A 24,781-nucleotide genomic window follows, 5' to 3' on the forward strand; every position below is an offset into this window, starting at 1 on the left:
GAACCTTAATCATAAGTCTGTGCTAGCCTTAATGATCTCTACTGCTGAACCACTGTTACAGGTGCAAGTTGCACCGACGGGGGATTGTGTTGCAGTGTCTTGGGTAGGAAGCCCTAGTTGAGCTGTGTAACGTTAAAGGAATACTCCAGAGTGAAATGCTTTCTAGGTCTATTTTCGCATTATTGGGAGTGCATTGAGTTGCTACCACAATCACATCAATTGGATGTGTTTTGAGAAAATTAGTTTTTTGCGATTTCAACTGGAAAGCGCTAACACAGAGGTGCGTGGGGCATGTCTTTTTGCCGATACAAAACGCTAGTTTTAAAACCATTGCAAAGCTCAAAACAACATGACAGTTCTGTGGAAGTGAGTAGAGGGTTCCTACAAACAAAACGAAGTGTCCCTGGCTCTGCAAGTGCACGTGCAACATTGTGCATTTCCAGCGGGATGGGCTCTGCACTCGGCACTCGACTTTTACGGACTGTCCCATGAAGATGGCGTCTGGAGAAGACCAAATTCAGGTAAGGTCACTGGCTTTGTATTTACTCTTCTACACACTCTATCCGTGCACTTGCAGAGCCAGGGACACTTCGTTTTGTTTGTAGGAACCCTCTACTCACTTCCACAGAACTGTCATGTTGTTTTGAGCTTTGCAATGGTTTTAAAACTAGCGTTTTGTATCGGCAAAAAGACATGCCCCGCGCACTGCTGTGTTAGCACTTTCCGGTTGAAATCGCAAAAAAATTATTTTCTCAAAACACATCCAATTGACGTGATTGTGGTAGCAACTCAACGTATGCACTCCCAATAATGCGAAAATAGACCTAGAAAGCATTTCACTCTGGAGTATTCCTTTAACGCCACACTATAGTGGAACAGGTATAAACTTTGGAAAGCCCATGCTATGGTGCATTTATAGCGCGTGGCTGTTGTATACTTATTGTGGCTATATCTGTTTCAGGAACAGCGGTGCCAGTAGCGTTAGTAGTTACTGTTTTGTTTTGCTTGGTTTTGTTTCATTTCTTTTAGTTGAATCTTTTCTGATATTTTTTTATACTGAGTGTCCATCTCTATTATGCATAATCCATCTGGGTCCATTTAGACAGAACATATTCCACACGGGAGCTCATACATCTTGTTCATATGAGTCTATGGCCGAGTTGTAGCGGCTTAGTTGACAGTAGGTTTTTATAGCTTTCGTGTATCTGTTGGGGCTTGTCTCTGCGCTTAGGCCGGTAGGCCCATTATTTAAGCTTTATGTTACATTAGGGTACGTGAGTCTAGTACTGGTCATTAGGGAGCCTCCTCACCTTTGATTGCTGTGCTTATGGTTTGAGGTGATACTTTGCATACAGTTTGAACTGGTTTACGCCATCCAATGTATATGTGTGTGTGTGTGTATGTGTGTTTTATATCTTTTGATTTGAATCCTTTTTTTTATATTGGTGTGAACTGAATTGGTGAGGCAGAACTCCTAGTGATCATCCTGTTAGTTGCTTACACTCTTTCCTGTGTACTTTAAGCCAAGTTGTGGGTGTCCTGCCAAATATATCATCAGAGCCTATTGCACACATTTCCTATTGTACTGTCTCTTCTGTGAGAAGAATATTTATCTCTGCAGCTTTTAACTATTAAATTAATAAATTGTGAATCCCTTCTTTCCATCTCGTTGTAGAGATTGGTTACTTTTATATCATATTGCAATAAAATAAATATTTGTACTGTATCGGCATTTATCGGTTTCCTGTGTGCCTTACTCTTGCTTTTGGTAACATAGGAGTTTGAGATAGTACATCACACTAGGTTTGAGGTCACAGTAGTATCATGGTTTGGGCCTGTTTTGCTGCATCTGGGCCAGGACAGTTTGCCATCATTGATGGAACAATGAATTCTGAATTATACCAGCGAATTCTAAAGGAAAATGTCAGGACATCTGTCCATGGACTGAATCTCAAGAGAAGGTGGGTCATGTAGCAAGACAATGACCCTAAGAACACAAGTCGTTCTACCAAAGAATGGTTAAAGAAGAATAAAGTTTTGGAATGGCCAAGTCAAAGTCCTGACCTTAATCCAATCGAAATGTTGTGGAAGGACCTGAAGCGAGCAGTTCGTGTGAGGAAACCCACCAATATCCCAGAGTTGAAGCTGTTCTGTACAGAGGAATGGGCTAAAATTCCTCCAAGCCGGTGTGCAGGACTGATCAACAGTTACCAGAAATGTTTAGTTGCAATTATTGCTGCACAAAGGGGTCACACCAGATGCTGAAAGCAAAGGTTATTATACTTTTGCCACTCACAGATATGTAATATTAGATCATTTTCCTCAATAAATAAATGACCAAGTATAAATATTTTTGTCTCATTTGTTGAACTGGGTTCTCTTTATCTACTTTTAGGACTTGTGTGAAAATCTGATGATGTTTTAGGTCATATTTATGGGTTCACAAACTTTCAAGCACCACTGTAGACACCAACCTACAAGCAGTGCCAATCTGTCTAACACTCCATAAAACAATAAACTTATGTTCTCTTTATTTATCACCAAACACGCCCGTGACTCTTCAAGATTTAAACAAGCTTGCCACCCAGCTTCCACCCCCATTCATACTTATGGGTGATTTCAAAGGACACAACCCATATGGGGAGCGAACTGCTATAATGCGAAACAGAAGATACTAGAGAAACTCATCAGAAAAAAAAAATGCCCTCTGCTTCTGGAATGATGACTTTTATGGTTACCTACTCCTGGGACACAGAACCTACTCTGCAATTGGCCTAACTATACGTGAAGCTGGACCACTACCTGACTTTTCCTGGCAGGTCTGGAATAACCTCTGCAGAAGTGACCACTTCCCCATAATAATAACCTCTACTAAAACAGACATGCAACCAAGAACCCCAAGGTTGCAATTAAAAAAAAAAAAAGCAAACTGGAGTTCCTTCCAAACCCTCTGTATCAAAGAAATTTAGTCACAAGCCTCATCCAAAGCAGGATCCCATTCAGAATCTTACTGAAATTCTAGTAGAAATTGCAGACAAAAGCATCCTAAAGACTTCAGCAAAAGCCATATCACAGATCTAACCCATGGTTTGATGATAACTGTAAAAAGGCTATCAAAGTACGGAAAATAGCAGAGAGACTGTTCAATCAACACCCAACAACAGAAAACCTCATCAAACTGAAAAATTGTTGTGCCCAAGCATGTAGAACCATTAACCAAACAAAGAGACAGGGTTGTAGAAGTTTTGTATCTAACATCACATCTAACACCCTCACAGAGGAGGTATGGGATCAGATTAAAACGAAGAATAGTAAAGGTACTGGATCACAAATTCAACATTTCAAACATCAGGGCAGCCTACTAACTACAAATTAAAAAAAAAAAGTAAACCAGCTAGCAAAAACATTTGAGAAGAACTCTTCCATTGAGAACTTCATCCATCCATTATCCATAACCACTTATCCTGTGCAGGGTTGCAGGCAAGCTGGAGCCTATCCTAGCTGACTATGGGTGAGAGGCAGGATACACCCTGGACAAGTTGCCAGATCATCGCAGGGCTGACACATAGAGACAAACAACTATTCACACTCACACCTACAGTCAATTTAGAGACACCAATTAGTCTAACCTGCATGTCTTTGGACTGTGGGGGAAACCGGAGCACCCGGAGGAAACCCACACAGATACAGGGAGAACATGGAAACTCCACACAGAAAGGCCCCCCTTGGCCAATGGGCTTGAACCCAGAACCTTCTTGCTGTGAGGCGACAGTGCTAACCACTACACCACCATGCCACCCTCCATTGAGAACTGTCATCCCAAATTCCAAACTATGCAGATGCAAGAAGAATGAAAACAGCTCAACATCCTCTCAGACAACATAGAACCATACAACCAACCTTGCACAATAGAAGAGGTCCAACACTCCCTAAGGAATTTCCATGACACAGCAGTGGGCCCAAGTAAAATACATTACCAATTCCTAAAACACTTACCCTCCAGCATTCTGCCTCTCCTTCTGCAATCTTTCAATAACATCTGGAAATCAGGAAACATAGCAAGATCCTGGCAAGAAGCAACTATTCTATCCATCCGCAAACCTGGAAAGGACCATACAATCTGGATACCTGAATCTGAGAACCACCTGAATATAATACCAATGTGGCTTCAAATGAGGAAAGAGCACTCCTGATCGCAACATTCATTTCAAGTTCTATATACATGATGGTTTTATCAGAAAAGAACATGTAGTTGCCATCTTCTTCAACCTAGCAAAGGTGTATGACACAGCTTGGAGATATGGTACACTGCAAAAAATGATATCTTAGCAAGTGAAAATATCTTGAAAGTAGTTGAAGCAATCTAGCATTTCCTATTAGAAGAATACAAGACACCAATTCTGAGATTATTAAACTTAGTTCTAGATTGCAACCAACTTATTCTAAGATGTCTTATCAAGTAAAAATATCTGTCCATGCAGCAAAATGATTTCACTAGTATTAAGTAATTTTCTCCTCAAATTCAGTTTTCAATTTTTTGCAGTGTATTCTAAAAGACTTATTCCAAATGGGCCTCAGAGGTCACCTGCCTATTTTTATTTCTAGGTTCCTGGCTAAAAGACAGTTCCAAGTCCAAGTGGGAACCACTCTTTCAAAAGCACAATGACAAGAACTTGGAGTCCACCAAGGAAGCATCCTGTCTTTAGTTCTTTTCAGTATCAAAATAAACAGCACAACAAGTGCTATTAGAGCAGGTATCTTCTGCAGCTTTCATGTGGATGACCTCTGCATCAGCTATAGAGGGAATAGCATGAACACAACTGAAAGAGAGCTACAATTATGCATAAACAAGATCAGTATATGGTCTGTCAAAAATGGATTTAAATTCTCCAAAACTAAAACTGTCTACACACACTTTTGTCTCCTGCAGTCCCTTCATCATACCTCTAAGCTTTCCATGGACAGAGACCCTATTAAAAAGTGGTCAAAGAGATTAAATTCCTGGGAATCACCTTCGATAACATTATGACAATCATTGTACGCATGACATCTCTGAGAACCAGATGTCTCAATGCAATTGATGTAAAGGTCTGGCCAAAACAAAAATGGGGTGCAAAGTGCTCAGTATTACTGTGTGCTTATTCAGAGCTGGTTCAGACCTCCATGGGCCCTAGGCAAAATTCTGCTAAGGGGCCCTCTTAACTGAACCCCAAAATGTTCAACAGTCGCACCTGACACCCAGTGCTTCACCACCTGTTGGTCTAACTGGCTGACTGGCTGGACTCTGTGCTGCTTGTTAGAAACTTAAGCATCGCACCTGGAAAATATAGATAAGGCTACTATTAATTCAGCTCCATCAAATTGGCTGCACTTGTTTTACCTTCAGATACTGTACTTAAAATGTAGGTCCCATTCTCATTATCTCTAGCCGCTTTATCCTGTTCTACAGGGTCGCAGGCAAGCTGGAGCCTATCCCAGCTGGCTACGGGCGAAAGGCAGGATACACCCTGGACAAGTCGCCAGGTCATCACAGGGCTGACACATAGACACAGACAACCATTCACACTCACGGTCAATTTAGAGTCACCAGTTAACCTAACCTGCATGTCTTTGGACTGTGGGGGAAACCGGAGCACCCGGAGGAAACCCACGCGGACAACATGCAAACTCCGCACAGAAAGGCCCTCATCGGCCACGGGGCTCGAACCCGGACCTTCTTGCTGTGAGGCGACAGCGCTAACCACTACACCACCGTGCCACCTTAAAATGTAGGTGATTTAGATTATTATTTAGCCTATTTAGCACCATTGTCATATTTCACGAGTTTTATTTATTCACTAATATATCTGCATGTATATTTGCCTGTGGGCTATCCAAGCAAACAAAATTCAATCTTAGTAAATATTTATCCATTACTTTCCATTTTGTATAAGTGCAGTTGTAACTACACTCAGAACGATTGATATAACACTTAAATTGTAGAAGCCAGCAAGACGCACATGGAGACTGTCCGGGGATCACTGCCCTGTTATGTAGGTCAAACACCAACGAGCCCCGTCCCTCCCACTCTCCCACCCGGAGAGGAGAGTTACCTGACCGCTGTTCCTGCTGTTCATTTTCATACAGTTTCTTTTTCCTTTTTTCACCCCCCGAGGGATAACTCTGCTTCATCTTGCTAGGTTGATGCACATGCACTGGGAATCTGACGTGCGCGAGCAGACGGACGGTCACGTCGTCGCTTTTTTTTTTCCCACGGGGCCTCTATGAGTTTGCGGGGCCCTACGCAACGTGCGTAGTGTGCATATTGGGTGAACCGGTACTGTGCTTATTAAATCTCGACTGGACTATGGGAGCATAGTTTATGGGCCCGTCAGGAAGTCATACATACAAATGCTGGATACTATCCATCATCAACGACTAAGGCTAGCCCTGGGAGCCTTCACGATCTTTACTGTACAGAGCCTATACACAGAAGTGAATGAACCATCACTCCAGGACAGGCGCCTGAAACTAGCCCTCCAATATGCATCAAAGCTTTAGGCAAACCAAAATAACCCAGCCTTTGCTGTGGTCCTCCAACACCTACAGTCATATGAGACCAGACCTAAGTTCATCAGTCCTTTCAAGTCAGAATAAAGCCCCACCTGGAAAACCTGAACACTAATCTGAACAACTTGACTCGGACACATTTCTGCTCCATCCCTCCATGGAATTTGACCTAATTCATCAGGAACTTGGGCCTTCATAAGAAAGCAGAGACTCACCCAAATGTCTACCTGCAACAATCCTCAGACATGAGATGCATACTTTGCACATGGATTGGTGACACCCTAGAGGGCCCAAGAAAACATTTTCGATTTTCCACAACATGGGATTAGTGCTAATTCAACACACTATTCATTTTCCATAGGCTACATGCTCGCACTAACACACTGCGCAGCCTCTGCGGGGAATCCCTTCCCTGACTCACCTGAGAGTTTCGATTGTACGGGACCTTGCAATCAACACTCCTTGCTGAAGACTTCCGCTAGGGCCAAGTCTATGTCACTGAGGAGACGCGGGGAGTGAATTACATCATTTTGACAGAACACAGTGAAAGCATACGTATATATTAGGGTTGGGCGGTATCCAAATTTTGATACCTTTAAACCGTCTCTGTGTTTTCCCGGGGTATACGGTATTACCGAGAAAAAAATAATATTTTGTTTCGGCCTACTGTGTAACGTGCGCCTATGCCTCAAATGTACTATTTAAAAGCAGCATAGCGAATTGTGTGCATTGTGGTATGGATTAAGCAGCAAAGCGAATTTTGTGCATCGATGAATGGATTAAGAGAGATTTCAAAGCATCACGCAACTCTTCCTTCATCTTGAAAATAGCATTCAACTGTCGTTTACACGTCTGCGTTGAAACGCCATTTGCAGCACTATTTCACCTGCTCCATCAAAAAAAAGTACACGATGAGCAGCATCATACCCTTTCAAGCATGGGAAATAAAAAAAGAAAAGAAAAAGAATCAACCAACACCCAAGTCCGTTTAGACTGCGCGATAAACCATATTCTTCAGCGCAAATGAGGCGAACCTAATTCAAATGCGTGATAGCTGCACAAGGCAAAATCATATGGGCCCACGTCATGCCATGGCGGGGAAATTAATAATCAAATGGCCTTACCTTGCTTAAAACGTTGTCTTGATCACATAACTCCTTACAATTATTCCACTTAAATCCATACGGTTTAACACACCCAACAAAGATAGCAAGCGCATTGCTAATTCCCACCAGAAACCTAACAGTTTACGCTACGATGTTTTCTTCCGTTTCTTCAGTAGATGACATTTCACACGTTTATTACCCACATCCCAAATGTCATACGTTATATTATTTTACCTTGTTGTTACTCATGTAACCTACTCAAAACACAACTCATTGGAGAGATCTCGTGGAAGTGGAGTACCCCAGGCTATGGTGTGCCTTAGGGGACATATTAGATTTTTCGTTTGGTTTGAAACCAAAATACTGCCACACTGCCGATGTTGTATTTTTTTTTGCCACTAACTCGTTATCTTGACTTGCCATCTTTCAACCGCGGTCTCAGTCTCTTTTTTTTTTAGATAGGACAGTATAGAGAGACAGGAAATGAGCGGGGGAGAGAGAGACGGGACCGGGAAATAACCTCGGGTCGGAATCTTACCCGGGTCCCCGGATTTATGGTACGGTGCCTTAGCCATCTGAGCCATGACACCCCCGGTCTCAGTCTCTTGCGAAGCTTTCTGTCAGACTCCAAAATGTCACGCAGGGTTGCCATGGTAACGACATAAACAACCCTGCACGCGATGAAAACTTCTTTAGGAAATTGATAGAATTAGTGAAAATACGATCACACAGTTATTCGGGATGATCTTCAATTTATTATTTTATATTATGACCTCATGTACTCCATATTTATTTAGATATTATATATTTTTTTAAAATGACGGTAATGAGACCGATACCGTTGGTACTTTTGGATACCTCGGGATACCTTCTTACCGTAATACCGCCCAACCCTAGTATATATCACATGTGTCCACTCAACTCTCCACTGGGCCATTCAGAGTAAATCAGGTACTTCCAAAGCACGTTGACCGATGTATTCAACAAGGTGCCATCACCAAAGGTTTGAGAATTTATCGTATGTGCACTTGAAACATCTTATATACGGTATATATAGTCATCTAGTGATTTGTGTAACTTTATTTTCTTAAATAAGCCAAATGTAACATATTCTAACATGTAACTTAAATCCCCTACCATCTCTTCTCACTGATCATGTATACAGTGTCTTGCAAAAGTATTCATCCCCCTTGGTGTTTGCCCTGTTTTGTTGCATTACAAACTGGAATTAAAATGGATTTTTGGGGGGTTAACACCATTTAATTTATACAACATGCCTACCACTTTAAAGGTGCAAATTGTTGTTTTATTGTGACACAAACAATAATTAAGACGAAAAACCAGAAATCTGGAGTGTGCATAGGTATTCACCCTCTTTCATATGAAACACCTAAATAAGAGCTGGTCCAAACAATTCACTTCATAAGTCACATAATTAGTTGATTAAGATCCACCTGTGTGCAATCAAAGTGTCAAATGATCTGTCACATGATGTCTGTATAAATCAACCTGTTCTGGAAGGACCCTGACTTTGCAACACTACTAAGCAAGTAACATGAAAACCAAGGAGCGCTCCAAACATGTCAGAGACAAAGTTGTGGAGAAGTATAGATCAGGGTTGGGTCATAAAAAATATCCCAAACTTTGAATATCCCACGGACCACCATTAAATCAATTATAGCAAAATGGAAAGAATATGTCACCACTACAAACCTGACAAGAGAAGGCCACCCACCAAAACTCACAGACCAGGCAAGGAGGGCATTCATCAGAGATGCAAAAAAGACACCAAAGATAACACTGAAGGAGCTGCAAAGATCCACAGTGGAGATGGGAGTATCTGTCCATTGGACCACTTTAAGCCGTACACAACACAGAGTGGGGCTTTATGGAAGAGTAGCCAGAAAAAAGTAATTACTTAAGAAATCACATTTGGAGTTTGCCCAATAGCATGTGGCAGACTCCCCAAACACATGGAAGAAGATTCTCTGGTCAAATGAGACAAAAATTGATCTTTCTGGCCATCATGGGAAATGCCATGTGTGGTACAAACCCATCACCCTGAGAACACCATTCAACATACATTGAAGCATGGTGGGGGCAGCATCATGCTGTGGGGATATTTTTCATCTGCAGGGACAGGAAAGCTGGTCAAGACTGAAGGAAAGATGGATGGCACTAAATACAGGTCAATTCTGGAGGAAAACCTGTTTGAGTTGGCCAGAGGTTTGAGACTGGGACGAAGGTTCATGTTCCAGCAGGACAATGACCCTAAACATACTGCTAAAGCTACACTGGAGTGGTTTAAAGGGAAACATTTAAATGTCTTGGAATGGCCTAGTCAAAGCCCAGACCTCAATCCAATTGAGAATCTGTGGCATAACTTGAAGATTGCTGTACACCAATGCAATCCATCTAACTTGAAGGGGCTGGAGCAGTTTTGCCTTGAGGAATGGGCAAAAATCCCAGTGGCTAGATATGCTAAGCTAATAGAGACATACCCCAAGAGACTTGGAGCTGTAATTGCCGCAAACGGTGGCTTTACAAAGTATTGACTTTTGGGGGTGAATACCTATGCACACTCCATATTTCTGGTTTCTCATCTTATTGTTTGTGTCACAATTAAACAACAATTTTCACCTTTAAAGTGGTAGGCATGTTGTGTAAATCAAATGGTGCTAACCCCCCCAAAATCCATTTTAATACCAGCTTGTAATGCGACAAAACAGAACAAACACCGGGGGGATACTTTTGCAAGACAGTGTAATTATTTATTATTTTTATGTTATGTTCTGTGCATTAGAAACACTTCTTTGAGCCATTTATTTATCTAAGGAACTATTTATTTTGATCCTCTATACATAATATGGAAATCACCTGTGTATTCACTACATCTTATCAATCAGTTTACTTACCTACATAATTTTATTTATTTATTCTCTTATCATTCACTGGCATTTTCAAGACACCTTCTTGCCATAACATCGTCTCAGATGCTAAAATGGCAATAAACCTAACTATCTACCAATGCTTTTCCTTTCCTTTCCTTTCCTTTCCTTTCCTTTCCTTTCCTTTCCTTTCCTCATGTAAACCCGGTGCACTAGTGAAACACAAGTGTTATTAAGATCTAATCACAACCTTCATTTCCAAACAGGCCCTCGAGCTGAACCCACTCTCACTGAAGTAATCACTGACTGTTTTTTCATAGTGTCTGCATTCATAATACACCACCAAGAAGGAACTCAATCTGCTTGAAATGCTGAACACCTGTGCTCATTGAATTCACATGGTAAGATCAACAGCAGCATATGTTGACATTATTTGTTGGTCCAGGTAAGTGGTCAACAGAATTGTCTAAGGAGCTGTAAGTCTTAAACATCTCCTATACCCACAATACATTTGTAACTGGTCCAAACCGATTGACACAAAGATGTGTTTGGTAATAAACAGATCATTTGGAAGTGTCTGACCTCTTTGAGAAGGAAGGAGCTGGCAGCAAATGCAAAGGACCAGCCATAGTGATAGTTAAAGAAGTGTTCCGGTTCTCTAGGCCTGTTCATCACCTCATCGTTTATACTGGAGATATAGAGCACCAATCCCACCACTAGACTCAGACCTGAGAGAGAGAGAGAGAGAGAGAGAAATGGCTTTAAGTGGATTTATTTTTACTTTGGTGGAGCAAAAACAAGAGCACCACCAGTGATCATATGAAAAAAGACACCTATGAAGTAAAGGCTGGGGCTGATTTCTTTCTAGTCCAGACTATCTGTGAAGATTCTCAATCATCCAGGTCATAGTAAACTGTGGGTGGTAGAAAAGGGCAACAGTTGCCCTTTTCTACCACCCATAGTCCAGACTATAGATTTGTGTTATTGAATGTTGTGTTGTGTCAACTGATCACGCTTTCTGAATTGTGCCCTAGATTTAATGTCTGTTGGGGCTAATTTATTTAAGCCCTTGTCATAACTAATCATCAACAGTTCTATAGAAATCACCTGGAATAAAATAGCAGGTGCAATATACATTAATGAATTGGATTACTTTCTTAATATTTCTTTTTTTTCCCCACAAAAAAAATGTCTTTGAAGAACATACTAGAAGTAAATAGATTAAGCATACATTGTCCAAAATACAAAATTACACACAAATTATGCACAAATTTAGGAAGTCCTCCCTAATACATCTAAATATCTAAATATATTCTGTACGCTCTCTCTCTCTCACACACACACACACACACACACACACACACACACACACACACACACACACACAGTTCAGAATGCCCTGTTAAGCCACATGCTCCTCCTTCTAACACCAACTGTCATGGCTGACACTGTTTTCTTCCCATACAGTGTCAGTGGAAGCTGGAGAGCAGAGGGAACAGATTGTGCCCAGATTAAAGAAAACCTTTCCTGTTTAGATTCAAGGTTAAAGCTCCAGAGAAGTCAACAGCACTATGCTCTGCATACTAATTAACCGACAAAACTAGTTAGTTACTCACATAAAAAGTTATTTTGGTATGTGAACAATGGTCAGGATTCAGGCCCCAAGACCACAGTTAATAATATTTATAAGGGAAATCACTATGATATAACTTATCCAAGTAAAATAATAAATGTAGTCATATTTCCTATGTAATGTAACACGGAAATGAAAATGTTTGATGTTTTAAACATTTGTGTTGCCTGGGAATCTCAGCATTTTGCCTTGAACACTGAGAAAAAAAAAACCTCATTAATTTTACATAATTCAAATGTGAACAAATCCACATGGATGATTAGAGTTATATTAACACAATTTGTTCTCATTCGACAATTTATTTTTGAATTTAATTAAATTGATTTTTAATACCATAGTTATTTCTTTCTTTTTAATACTATAGTTATTTATAGTTACTTTCTTTTAGAGATTTTATAATGTAATGGGATCATGTTACCACCACATGAATTGATCACACTCACTCTATTTAATTCAAACTAGTACAACCCTGTTTCCAAAAACAAAAAGTACTCACTGTGTCAGATGTAAATAAAAACAGAATGTGAAGACCACATATCAAATGTTGAAACTGAAACATTTTATTGTTTTTTGAAAAATATATGCGGAATTTGAATTTAATGCAAGCAACACATTTCAAAAAAATTGTGATAGGGTAACAAAGTTGTGCAATGCTACAAAAAAAAAAAAAGACCTGGCGGAACATATCACAAGTAATTTAGTGGAGGACCTGGGTTAGATATGTATGCACATAATTTAGGAGAGGATAACTCAACTGTTATAGTCTAACTTGAACCCAAGGAACAACTTGGGATGTGTGCCAAAATCGCTATCCAGGGCGAACAGGCCGAAAATTACCAATCCAAGATGCCGGTAGCCATATTGAAAATATCAATTTTTTAACCACTCTTCACAGAAGTATGTGCAATACCTCATTTTATGGGTTTTTGGGTATGGGGAATCCATTAGTGACATCTTTTTCATGATTAAAGGAAACAGGAACAAGCTATGGTTAAGGGCAAGGTAAAAAGTGTTTATACTGTTTATATTGTCTGTTGAGTGTTTAGTCTTTGTCTAGTTCTTGTCTAGTGTTTACACTGTTTATATTGTTTGAGTGTTTAGTCTATGTCTAGTTCTTCTTATCTAGTGTTTATACTGTTTATTTATACTGGTTATATTGTTTGTCTGAGTGTTTAGTCTATGTCTAGTTCCTATCTAGAGTGTTTATACTGGTTATATTGTTTGTTTGTTTTTTTTCAATTATTCTATTTTTATTTTTATTTATTGCATTGCCTGTTTGCACTGTGGGTCAGAGAGGACTGAAATTTCATCTGTGCTGTATGTTGAGCATGTATAGCATATTTGACAATAAAGTTGACTTGACTAGACTAAAAAAACAAAACAAAACAAAACAAAACAAAAAGAAAAAACACCAAAAAATTGGCCAAAATTGGAGTTTCACAGAAAACATGAGAAAACCAGAATAACCCTACCTCAAACATGAAATCATGGAATTGGGAGACCTATGCACATAATTTAGGAGAGTATAAGAAAGCAAGCGTTTGATTAATATGAAGAAATTGTATTTTCAGTCATACTATTATGATCAATGGAACGTTAGGTTAAAGTGAAAAATACAAAACAAAACTTATTACTTTAGTAGGCAGCAATATCTTGAGAGGCTACAGTAAATGTTTAAAAGCCACCAATACAACTTTTAACATCACATTATTACTGTTTATGTGTCACATAAACCAGGGTCAGGAACATGAAGAGTAACACAATAATAATACTGTAATACCATCTCGGATTGTTAATTTTTCAGGCTGTTCACCCTGGATGGCGAGGCACACATCCCAAGTTATTCCTTGAGGTTAAATTAGCCTTTAACAGTTGAGTTATCCTCTCCTAAATTATGTGCATACATGTCTAAGCCAGGTCCTCGACTAATTTGGTTAATTGGCAACAGGTAAGTAACATGAGCATCCCAGAGAGGCAGAGTCTCTCAAAAGTAAAGATGGGGCGGGGTTCACCGCTCTGTGAAAGACTGCATGGGCAAACAGTGCAACAATTTAAGAATAACGTTCCTCAATGTAAAATTGCAAAGAATTTGGGGATCACATCATCTATGGTACATAATTTCATTAAAAGATTCAGAGAATCCGGAGAAATTTCTGTTTTTGGGAATGGGGATGTAATTAGAAACAAATAAAATTTAATATAAACAATAAAATCACATTTTGATGAGAAACTAAATATTTTTTATGTAAACTGTGCATAATGTTATCTTAAATCTGACTTTCCTGATCTGAACACAGTCAGATAAAAGATAATTTTGCTCTCTTGGACTCCAGGCCATTCTTTATTCAAATCAGAGATATTCACTATGAGTATGAAGCTTAACATGAATGGGTTAAAGAGAAATCAAACTTTTTCAGACAATAATACAGATACAGTGGGGCAAAAAAGTATTTAGTCAGCCACCAATTGTGCAAGTTCTCCCACTTAAAAAGATGAGAGAGGCCTGTAATTTTCATCATAGGTACACTTCAACTATGAGAGACAGAATGGGGGGAAAGAATCCAGGAAATCACATTGTAGGATTTTTAATGAATTAATTGGTAAATTCCTCGGTAAAATAAGTATTTGGTCACCTACAAACAAGCAAGATTTCTGTCTCTCACAGACCTGTAACTTCTTCTTTAAGAGGCTCCTCTGTCCTCCACTCGTTACCTGTATTAATGGCACCTGTTTGAACTCATTATCAGTATAAAAGACACCTGTCCACAACCTCAAACAGTCACACTCCAAACTCCACTATGGCCAAGACCAAAGAGCTGTCAAAGGACACCAGAAACAAAATTGTAGACCTGCACCAGGCTGGGAAGACTGAATCTGCAATAGGTAAGCAGCTTGGTGTGAAGAAATCAACTGTGGGAGCAATTATTAGAAAATGGAAGACATACAAGACCACTGATAATCTCCCTTGATCTGGGGCTCCACGCAAGATCTCACCCCGTGGGGTCAAAATGATCACAAGAACGGTGAGCAAAAATCCCTGAACCACATGGGGGGACATAGTGAATGACCTGCAGAGAGCTGAGACCAAAGTAACAAAGGCTACCATCAGTAACACACTACGCCACCAGGGACTCAAATCCTGCAGTGCCAGACATGTCCCCCTGCTTAAGCCAGTACATGTCCAGGCCCGTCTGAAGTTTGCTAGAGAGCATTTGGATGATCCAGAAGAGGATTGGGAGAATGTCATATGGTCAGATGAAACCAAAATAGAACTTTTTGGTAAAAACTCAACTTGTCATGTTTGGAGGAGAAAGAATGCTGAGTTGCATCCAAAGAACACCATACCTACTGTGAAGCATGGGGGTGGAAACATCATGCTCTGGGGCTGTTTTTCTGCAAAGGGACCAGGACGACTGATCTGTGTAAAGGAAAGAATGAATGGGGCCATGTATCGTGAGATTTTGAGTGAAAACCTCCTTCCATCAGCAAGGGCATTGAAGATGAAATGTGGCTGGGTCTTTCAGCATGACAATGATCCCAAACACACCACCCGGGCAACGAAGGAGTGGCTTCATAAGAAGCATTTCAAGGCCCTGGAGTGGCCAAGCCAGTCTCCAGATCTCAACCCCATAGAAAATCTTTGGAGGGAGTTGAAAGTCCGTGTTTCCCAGTGACAGCCCCAAAACATCACTGCTCTAGAGGAGATCTGCATGGAGGAATGGGCCAAAATACCAGCAACAGTGTGTGAAAACCTTGTGAAGACTTACAGAAAACGTTTGACCTCTGTCATTGCCAACAAAGGGTATATAACAAAATATTGAGATGAACTTTTGTTATTGACCAAATACTTATTTTCCACCATAATTTGCAAATAAATTCTTTAAAAATCAGACAATGTGATTTTCTGGATTTTTTTTTCTCATTTTGTCTCTCATAGTTGAGGTATACCTATGATGAAAATTACAGGCCTCTCTCATCTTTTTAAGTGGGAGAACTTGCACAATTGGTGACTGACTAAATACTTTTTTGCCCCACTGTATATCAACCATCAATACTGATTTCATATAATGAACGCATTTTGTGTTCACATCTCTCTCTCTCTCTCTCCCTCTGTGTGTGCGCACATGTCTGTGTTTATCAGTGAGTTCCAGTTTGAGTAAATAATTTTATGTTGCCATGAAGCAGGCAGAAATGGGGAAAAAATGAATAAAAACATTCAACATGTCTCAATAAGCTTGATAAGTACCCATTGATACGTATAAAATACAAAACATGAAAAAAAAGAGCTGCCCTGAAAGGGAACTGAAAACTAAAAGGTAATAATAATAATGTGATATGAAGCGCAAGGCCAGGAAAATGTGATTACTTTTTTAAAGAAATGAGTCATTTTGAAGATCTTTAAAGAAAAAAAATACAAGGCACAGAAATTGCAGTATGAAATAATAATAAGAAGAGAAGAAGAAGAAGCCTTTATTTTTCACATGCACATTCAGGCACAGTGAAATTGTCCTCTGCATTTAACCCATCTGAAGCAGTGAACAGATGCATGCACACACACACACACACACACACACACACAAGTGAGCAATAAGCACACACATACCCAGAGCAGTGGACAGCTATGCTGCAACGCCGAGGGAGCAGTTGGGGGTTAGTTGCCTCGCTCAAGGGCACTTCAGCCATGGGTGCCCCATGTTAACCTAACGGCATGTCTTTGGACTGTTGGGGAAACCGGAGCACCCGGAGGAAACCCACACAGACATGCAAACTCCACACCGAAAGGCCCCCATTGGCCACTGGACTCAATCCCAGAACCTTCTTGCCATGAGGCGACAGTACTACACTACACCACTGTGCTGCTTCAATGACAACAGACCAAATGACTCATTGTTTCAATGCCTCATTAAGGCAATACACACATAATACACCAGACTAGGAATATTCAGGATGAGGCAGGCTGTTTTGTTTTTTTTTGTAATTAATCTCTCTCTGTTTTCTAAAGCTGCAACCGTATTCCGCCTGTTCCATCACTCCAGTTTTGTAACAATACAATCAAAGTATAGAAATATTGCTTTCATGTTTGATTTACCTTCTATGCATTGTAAATTATTACACTACCCACACATGAGCTTTTAGAGATTAGAGAAGACATCATTAGCAAAGTAGAGTAATTCCAGCAGAGCCCAATGTGTGAGTGCCAGACAGTAATAAACAAAAGCAGATGGAGAATCTTAATGATAAGACAGGGGGTTTAAAATAGAACAAGACAACTCTAATCAAATGCAGATGGTATGGCCACACTCCATTTAGAACTGAAAATATAGCATCATATAGAGAGACTTTATTCTTTTAACATCTATATATGTTTAGGAAAAGTCTATTAGAAAACCTTAAGGTCTACTTTGTCACTAAGCACCCAGAGAGATCATGGCTCATTTCCCACTTATGATCACATGTGATAATACTTGTGGGTATGTTATTAGATTAAATTTGGGGCAATCATATATTAAAATGTGGGCATATACTGTTAAATAAAACAGTGCATTGTCTCAAAAATGTGGTAAAATTCATCTGAAACTTTGCTTGACAGAGTGATAATTGATTTAAAGAGATTTACAGAAAGACACATTCCTTTGAGATAAGAATCAAGTGTACAGTCAAAGAAAACTTTCCAATTATCATCAGTTCTGTAATAATGGCACGATGAATAGGATTCAACATTGAGTGAAATCAAATCTGCAGGATACTGGGCACTATACACAAAAGGAAAACCTGTCAGTACGATGCCGATACACTATGGTTTACAGTGATTTAGCACAAACAAGCATCTTTTCACACAAATCTTAAGTCATTTAGCACAACTCTAAATTCCTTTCGTACAAGTTCTAAGAACACCCATCCATCCATTATTTGTAGCCGCTTATCCTGATAGGTCGCAGGCAAGCTGGAACCTATCCCAGCTGACTATGGGCGAGAGGCAGGGTACACTCTGGACAAGTTGCCAAGTTATCACAGGGCTGACACAGAGACAAACAACCATTCACACTCACATTTACACCTACGGTCAATTTAGAGCCACCAATTAGCCTAACCTGCATATCTTTGGACTGTGGGGGAAACCGGAGCACCCAGAGGAAACCCATGCAGACACGGGGAGAACATGCAAACTCCACACAGAAAGGCTCTTGTCGGCCGCTGGGCTCGAACCCAGGACCTTCTTGCTGTGAGGCAACAGTGCTAACCACTACACCACTGTGCCACCCAGTTCTAAGAACATTTAATCTTTATTATAAATACCTACTGATCATGTTTAAAGCTAGACGGCCTTTCGATTTCATAAAATCAGTGAAATTTAGTTCCCTCTGAAATTTGGTCATTGTGATATATGTTTATTTCTCCAATATCTCACAACATATCAGGCCATTCTGTGGCTGGGAAGTTATTCAATTTTAGGGGATTCTTGAGCAAATAAGGTGCATGAAATCATTCACTTCGGGCAGACAGAGGAAGTCTGAGTGCGCATGTGCAGGTTAACCTTCTTCTTCTTCTTTTGGGTTTTACAGCAGCTGGCATCCAGTGTTGCATTACTGCCATCTACAGGTTTATCTTGACCGTGCACTGACAGTTACCGTACATCATTCTGTCGCTAAACGAACAGCTGATCACACCGAGGTGCTCACTGACCGCCGATATTTATTAGTTTGGTCCTGTGTTCCCTTTCCTTTGCAACACAACGTCTTTTCTTCTCACTTTCCATTACTGTAGTCGGTCTTTCACGTTTCATTCGCGTCCAACATTTTTCTCTTCTGTTTCAAATTTTTATCCCATAATGCCTTGTGTGAACGGGGAAAGCCCACCACGTGATGCATGACGTAGCATCTTGAATTGGGTCATGATGAAGCAGCCAAAAACAGTTTTTTTTTCTATTAAAAAAAAAAAAACTAGTAAAATTGGAAGTCTGTGATTCGAATTCAGTAGCTTTCGGTCTACTAAACAAGAATGTGGCAGCGGGGGCGTGGTCAAGCGCCGGTCTGTGACAGGAGGGTGGAGCCGGGGAAGGTGAGTGGCAGAATCGCGACACCTGAGGATAATTAACCTGTGTTTGTGTGTGTGTTTTCCCAGTAACCGCTCCCTATTTAAGGAGGCAGAGAGAGAGGAGAGGGAGCGCAACCCGGGACCAGACGAGTGTGTGTGTGAATAAACAAACGAATAACTAAGATTTTTAGACTGAAAAGTTGTAAGAATAAATCACCTTGTCTGCCTCCAAACGCTGTCCTGCCGTCCTCTGTGCTCCACCCACACTCAATACCCGCTACAGTGGTGCCGAAACCCGGGAACAGGTGGAGCACCAACACAGCAGCCCCATGGAATCCTCCCCGTTCACGGACTTGGTCCACGCCCTCGCCACGGCTCAGCAGAGCCAGCACCAGGCACTTGTCACGCTCCGAAAGGAGCAGGAGCGCCGCTTCGAAGCCCTGGTGCTGGCCCAGCAGGAAGATCGAGAGGCGTTCCGGCGTCTCCTCGCGTCGGCGGGGTCCACCAGCGCCCCGGCTGCGGGCCCGTCTCCCCTCACCGTGACCAAGATGGGCCCGCAGGACGACCCCGAGGCTTTTATCACATTGTTCGAACAGGTCGCCGAAGCCTCGGGGTGGCCGATGGAGCAGCGCGCGGCGCGCCTCCTTCCCCTCCTGACGGGAGAGGCGCAGCTGGCCGCGCTACAGCTCCCCGCCGATCGCAGGCTGGCCTACGCCGACCTTCGCCGGGCTGTCCTCCAGCGCGTGGGGCGCACGCCGGAGCAGCAGCGCCAGCGCTTCCGCGCGCTGCGGATGGAGGAAGTCGGCAGCCCGTTCGCGTTCGGCCAGCAGCTCCGGGACGCCTGCTGGCGGTGGCTGAGGGCCGAAGATCGCGACGCCGAGGGAATCATCGACCAGGTGGCGCTGGAGCAGTTCATCGCCCGCTTACCAGCTGGAACCGCGGAGTGGGTCCAGTGCCACCGCCCGGCGTCGCTGGATCAGGCCGTGGGACTGGCGGAGGATCATCTGGCGGCTGTTCCTGCAGCAGGACAGCGGACGACAGCATCTTCTTTCTCCTCTTCTCTCTCTCTTTCTCCCCCCCCTCCTCCCGTGTCCCGTCCTTGCCCCATTCCCCCACCGCGGAGGCGGGGGCCGGCTCCACCCCAGCCGGCCCGCCGCCCCCGTGGTGCCCTCCCGTTTCTCCCTTCTGTGTCTGTCTCTCCCCCCCCTCAGGTGAGTGAGCCCCAGAACACAGCTGCAGAGGGAAGGCCCGGGCCGGTTTGCTGGCGCTGCGGGGATCCGGGCCACCTGCAGCAACAGTGTGCAGCGATGGAAGTGGGGGCGGTGGTGCGGATCCCCGACGCGCCAGAGGCTGCCCTCGATCGGGCCGGAGCGTATCGCATACCGGTAAGTGTACAAGGGGCTACATACCAGGCGTTGGTGGATTCAGGTTGCAATCAGACCTCAATCCGCCAAAGCCTGGTGCAAGGCGAGGCATTGGGGGGAGCACAAGGGGTGAAGGTGTTGTGTGTGCACGGGGATATTCACAGCTACCCGTTGGTGTCGGTCCACATACATTTCAGAGGGGAGAAATCGATAGTGAAGGCGGCGGTTAATCCTCGCCTTACCCACTCTTTGATCTTGGGGACTGATTGTGTTAGGGTTTTGCTGGGATTCGAACCTGGTTCGTTGGTGTGATAATCCAGCAAACCCCCACTAGGCCACCAGGGGGATGACTCAAATGCAGAGGCGTGAGGCGGAAGTAGAAAAAGAATCAAAAGGTTTATTTAAACTATATACACTATATACAGGGCAAAACAAAAGACAAAAAAAAAACCCAAAGAGTATAATCCAAAAGAAAAGCAAAGTGCAAAAATTCAAAAGCTAAGAAGATCAAAAAACACAGTACAAAGGAAACTGGAGATAAACATAACAGCACAAAGACTCCGTGACAAGAGGACTGAACTCAGGGGTATAAATAGACAAACTAATTAAGGACACAGGTGAAGATAATTAGGCAATTAACACAAACACAAGACACAGGAACAGAGGCGGCCTCTAGAGGCCAAAATAAACACGACATGAAAAGGAAATAACAGCGGCCTCTAGAGGCCAAAACAGTCCTAGTCCTAACAGGACCCCCCCCTCTAGGAGCGTCTCCTGACGTTCCCAGGGCGATCCGGATGGGCCGAATGGAAGTCCCGACATAGTTCTTTATCAAGGACATCCCGAGCAGGAACCCAGCAGCGCTCCTCAGGACCATAGCCCTCCCAGTCCACCAGATATTGCAACCCGCCGCGGACCCGGCGGGAGTCAAGCAGGCGATTCACAGTGAACACAGTCTGCCCCTGGAAGATGCGGGGGGGTGGGGGGTTCCTAGGGGCAGGGGCATACGTAGACGTCAGTACAGGCCGTAACAGGGAAACATGGAAAGTGGGGTTGATCCTCAGAGTCCGGGGCAACTGGAGCCGGTAGGAGACAGGGTTCACCCTGCGCACCACCTTGAAGGGGCCAATGTAGCGAGGAGCAAGCTTGCGGTTCTCCACCCGCAGTGGAAGGTCCTTAGTGGACAGCCAAACACGCTGCCCAGGGCGGAAAGCGTGTGCAGGTCTTCTATGGCGGTTGGCCTGAGTCTGGTTGGTTCTGGAGGTCTGTATGAGGGTCTTCCTGACCTTGCTCCAGGTCTTGCGACACCGTCTCACATATTGGTTGACCGAGGGCACCCCCGCGTCCTCCTCCTGGTCCGGGAACAGAGGTGGCTGGAACCCGAATTGGCACTGGAATGGCGACAGCTTGGTGGCCGATGACTGCAGGGTGTTGTGGGCGTACTCCGCCCATGGCAGCCAGGTGCTCCACGATGTCGGGTTATCCATAGCCAGGCCTCGCAGGGTGGTTTCCAGGTCCTGGTTGAGCCTCTCCGTCTGACCATTGGACTGTGGGTGAAACCCAGAGGAGAGGCTGGCAGTGGCTCCGATGACCTTGCAGAACCCGTGCCACACTCGGGAGGAGAACTGGGGCCCTCGGTCTGAGACGATGTCCTGTGGAAGACCAAAGACTCGGAAGACATGATTAAACAAAAGTTTCGCAGTTTCAAGAGCAGAGGGGAGTTTGCACAGTGGTATGAAGCGGCAGGCCTTGGAGAATCTGTCAACTAAGACCAAAATGACCGTGTTACCTTGTGACTCAGGGAGACCCGTGATAAAGTCGACTGCCACGTGGGACCAGGGACGCCGGGGAATGGTCAGAGGATGCAGGAGACCCTGGGGACGCTGTCGTGGGTTCTTGGTTCTGGTGCAAACCTCACAGGACAGGACAAATGACCTTACTTCCTTCTCCATGTTAGGCCACCAGAAGCGTCTTTTCAGGAAGTCCAGGGTCCTCCGAGCTCCCGGGTGGGCGGTGAGAGGGGAAGAGTGACCCCACTGGAGAACCTTGGCCCGGGCTTGATGTGGGACGTACAAGAGGCCTGGTGGCCCCGTCCCAGGACCGGGGTCCTGGCGTTGGGCTCGTCGGACAGCCTCCTCAATACCCCAGCGGACAGGGGCCACAATCCGGGACACAGGGATAATAGGCCCGACTTCATTCTCCCTGTTAGTGGCAGAGAACAGTCTGGACAGTGCGTCAGGTTTGGTGTTCTTGGAGCCGGGGCGGTATGAGAGGGTGAAGTCAAACCGACTGAAAAACAGGGCCCACCTAGCCTGTCGAGGGTTCAGTCTCTTGGCTTGCTGGAGGTACTCCAGGTTCTTGTGGTCAGTCCAAACCAGGAATGGATGTTGTGCTCCCTCCAGCCAGTGCCTCCACTCCTCAAGGGCCAGTTTGACCGCTAGCAGTTCTCGATCCCCCACATCGTACCGGGACTCAGCAGGACTCAGGCGGTGGGAGAAGTAAGCGCAGGGGTGCAGCTTTCCTTCCGAACGTTGAGAGAGCACCGCGCCGACACCACTGTCCGAGGCGTCCACCTCCACGATGAATGGTTGGGAGGTGTCCGGGAGAACCAGAATGGGTGCCGTGCAGAAGCGGTCCTTGAGGTCTTTGAACGCCTTTTCTGCCTGAGGAGACCAGCCATAAGATCCACCTGTCCCTTTGGTGAGGTCTGACATGGGTGCTGCCACAGAACTGAAGTTCCTGATGAACTTGCGGTAGAAGTTAGCGAATCCTAAGAACCGCTGAACCTCCTTAACGGACTTGGGAGTAGGCCAATCCCGGACGGCCAGGGTCTTGGCAGGGTCCATTTGGAGTTGGCCTGTCCGTACAATAAATCCCAGAAAGGAGACCTCGGGAACATGAAATTCGCATTTCTGGGCCTTGGCGAACAGATTGTTCTGTAGCAGCCTCTGGAGAACCTGGCGGACATGGTGGCGGTGCTCCTGCACGGTCTTGGAAAAGATAAGGATGTCGTCGAGGTAGACAAAAACGTATAGGTTAATCATGTCCCTTAAGACGTCGTTGATTAGGGCCTGAAAAACAGCTGGTGCGTTGGTGAGTCCGAAGGGCATCACCTGGTATTCGTAGTGCCCAGACGGGGTGTTAAAGGCAGTCTTCCACTCGTCTCCCTGTCGGATACGGATGAGGTGGTATGCGTTCCGTAGGTCCAACTTGGTGAAGACGGTGGCGCCTTGGAGCAGGTCGAAAGCTGTGGACATCAGCGGAAGGGGATATCGGTTGCGCACAGTGATCTTATTCAGGCCCCTGTAATCAATACATGGTCGGAGCCCCCCATCCTTCTTGCCGACAAAGAAGAAGCCGGCTCCAGCAGGTGAAGTGGAGGGTCGAATAAACCCAGAGACCAGGGCATCTTTGAGGTATTCCTCCATGGCCTTGCGTTCTGGCTGAGAGAGTGAAAACAGTCTGCCACGAGGAGGGGTAGTCCCAGGGAGCAAGTCGATGGCACAGTCGTAGGCCCGGTGCGGAGGAAGAACGGCGGCCCTGCTCTTGCTGAATACCTCCTTGAGATCCCAGTACTCTGTGGGAACTTGAGATAACTCGGTGAGATCAGGGGGCTCGGCAGGAGACACAGGAGAGCTAGAGAGCAGACAAGAGGCATGGCATGCAGGGCCCCATTCCACAACCTGGCTTGTTACCCAGTCTATGCGAGGGTTGTGGCGAGTAAGCCAAGGAAGGCCTAGAATAACTGGGAACTCAGGTGAAGGAATCAGGTGCAGGGATATTTCTTCCTTGTGACCTTGAGACTGGAGGAAAACTGGAGAAGTAACTTGGGTGACTCTTCCATCACCTAACGCTTGGCCATCGAGGGCAGACACAGACAGTGGGACTTCAAGAGGTGCAGTCGGAATATTGATGCTTTGGGCGAAGTGAATATCCATAAAGTTCCCAGCCGCCCCTGAGTCTATCAAAGCTTGACAAGAGTGGACAGACTCACCCCAGGAGATGGAGACCGGGATGTAGATTCCTTGGCCAGGGAGTCCGGGAGAGAGGGTAGGCCCCGTCACAACCCTCCCTCGGCTGGACGGGGCGGTCCTTTTCCCAAGAGTTCGGGACATGATGCTCGGAAGTGACCAGGCTTGCCACAGTAGATGCAGCACTTGTCCCTCCTTCTGCGCTCCCTCTCAGATGCGGAGAGGCGAGTACGAC

General features: G+C 44.1%; 1 protein-coding gene across 2 annotated transcripts in view; it reads right to left on the reverse strand.

Moving 5' to 3' along the window:
• Nucleotides 1-24,781, reverse strand: part of cacng7b (calcium channel, voltage-dependent, gamma subunit 7b) — a 64,894-nt gene that overhangs the window by 8,614 nt on the left and 31,499 nt on the right. For both annotated transcript variants that reach the window (XM_060920506.1, XM_060920505.1), the window contains exon 4: nucleotides 11,126-11,271. In XM_060920506.1, the coding sequence (XP_060776489.1) occupies nucleotides 11,126-11,271 (146 nt within the window). The remainder of the gene's footprint in view (nucleotides 1-11,125; nucleotides 11,272-24,781) is intronic.

This window comes from Neoarius graeffei, chromosome 5 (genome assembly GCF_027579695.1).
Source record: "Neoarius graeffei isolate fNeoGra1 chromosome 5, fNeoGra1.pri, whole genome shotgun sequence".
Lineage (NCBI taxonomy): Eukaryota > Metazoa > Chordata > Actinopteri > Siluriformes > Ariidae > Neoarius > Neoarius graeffei.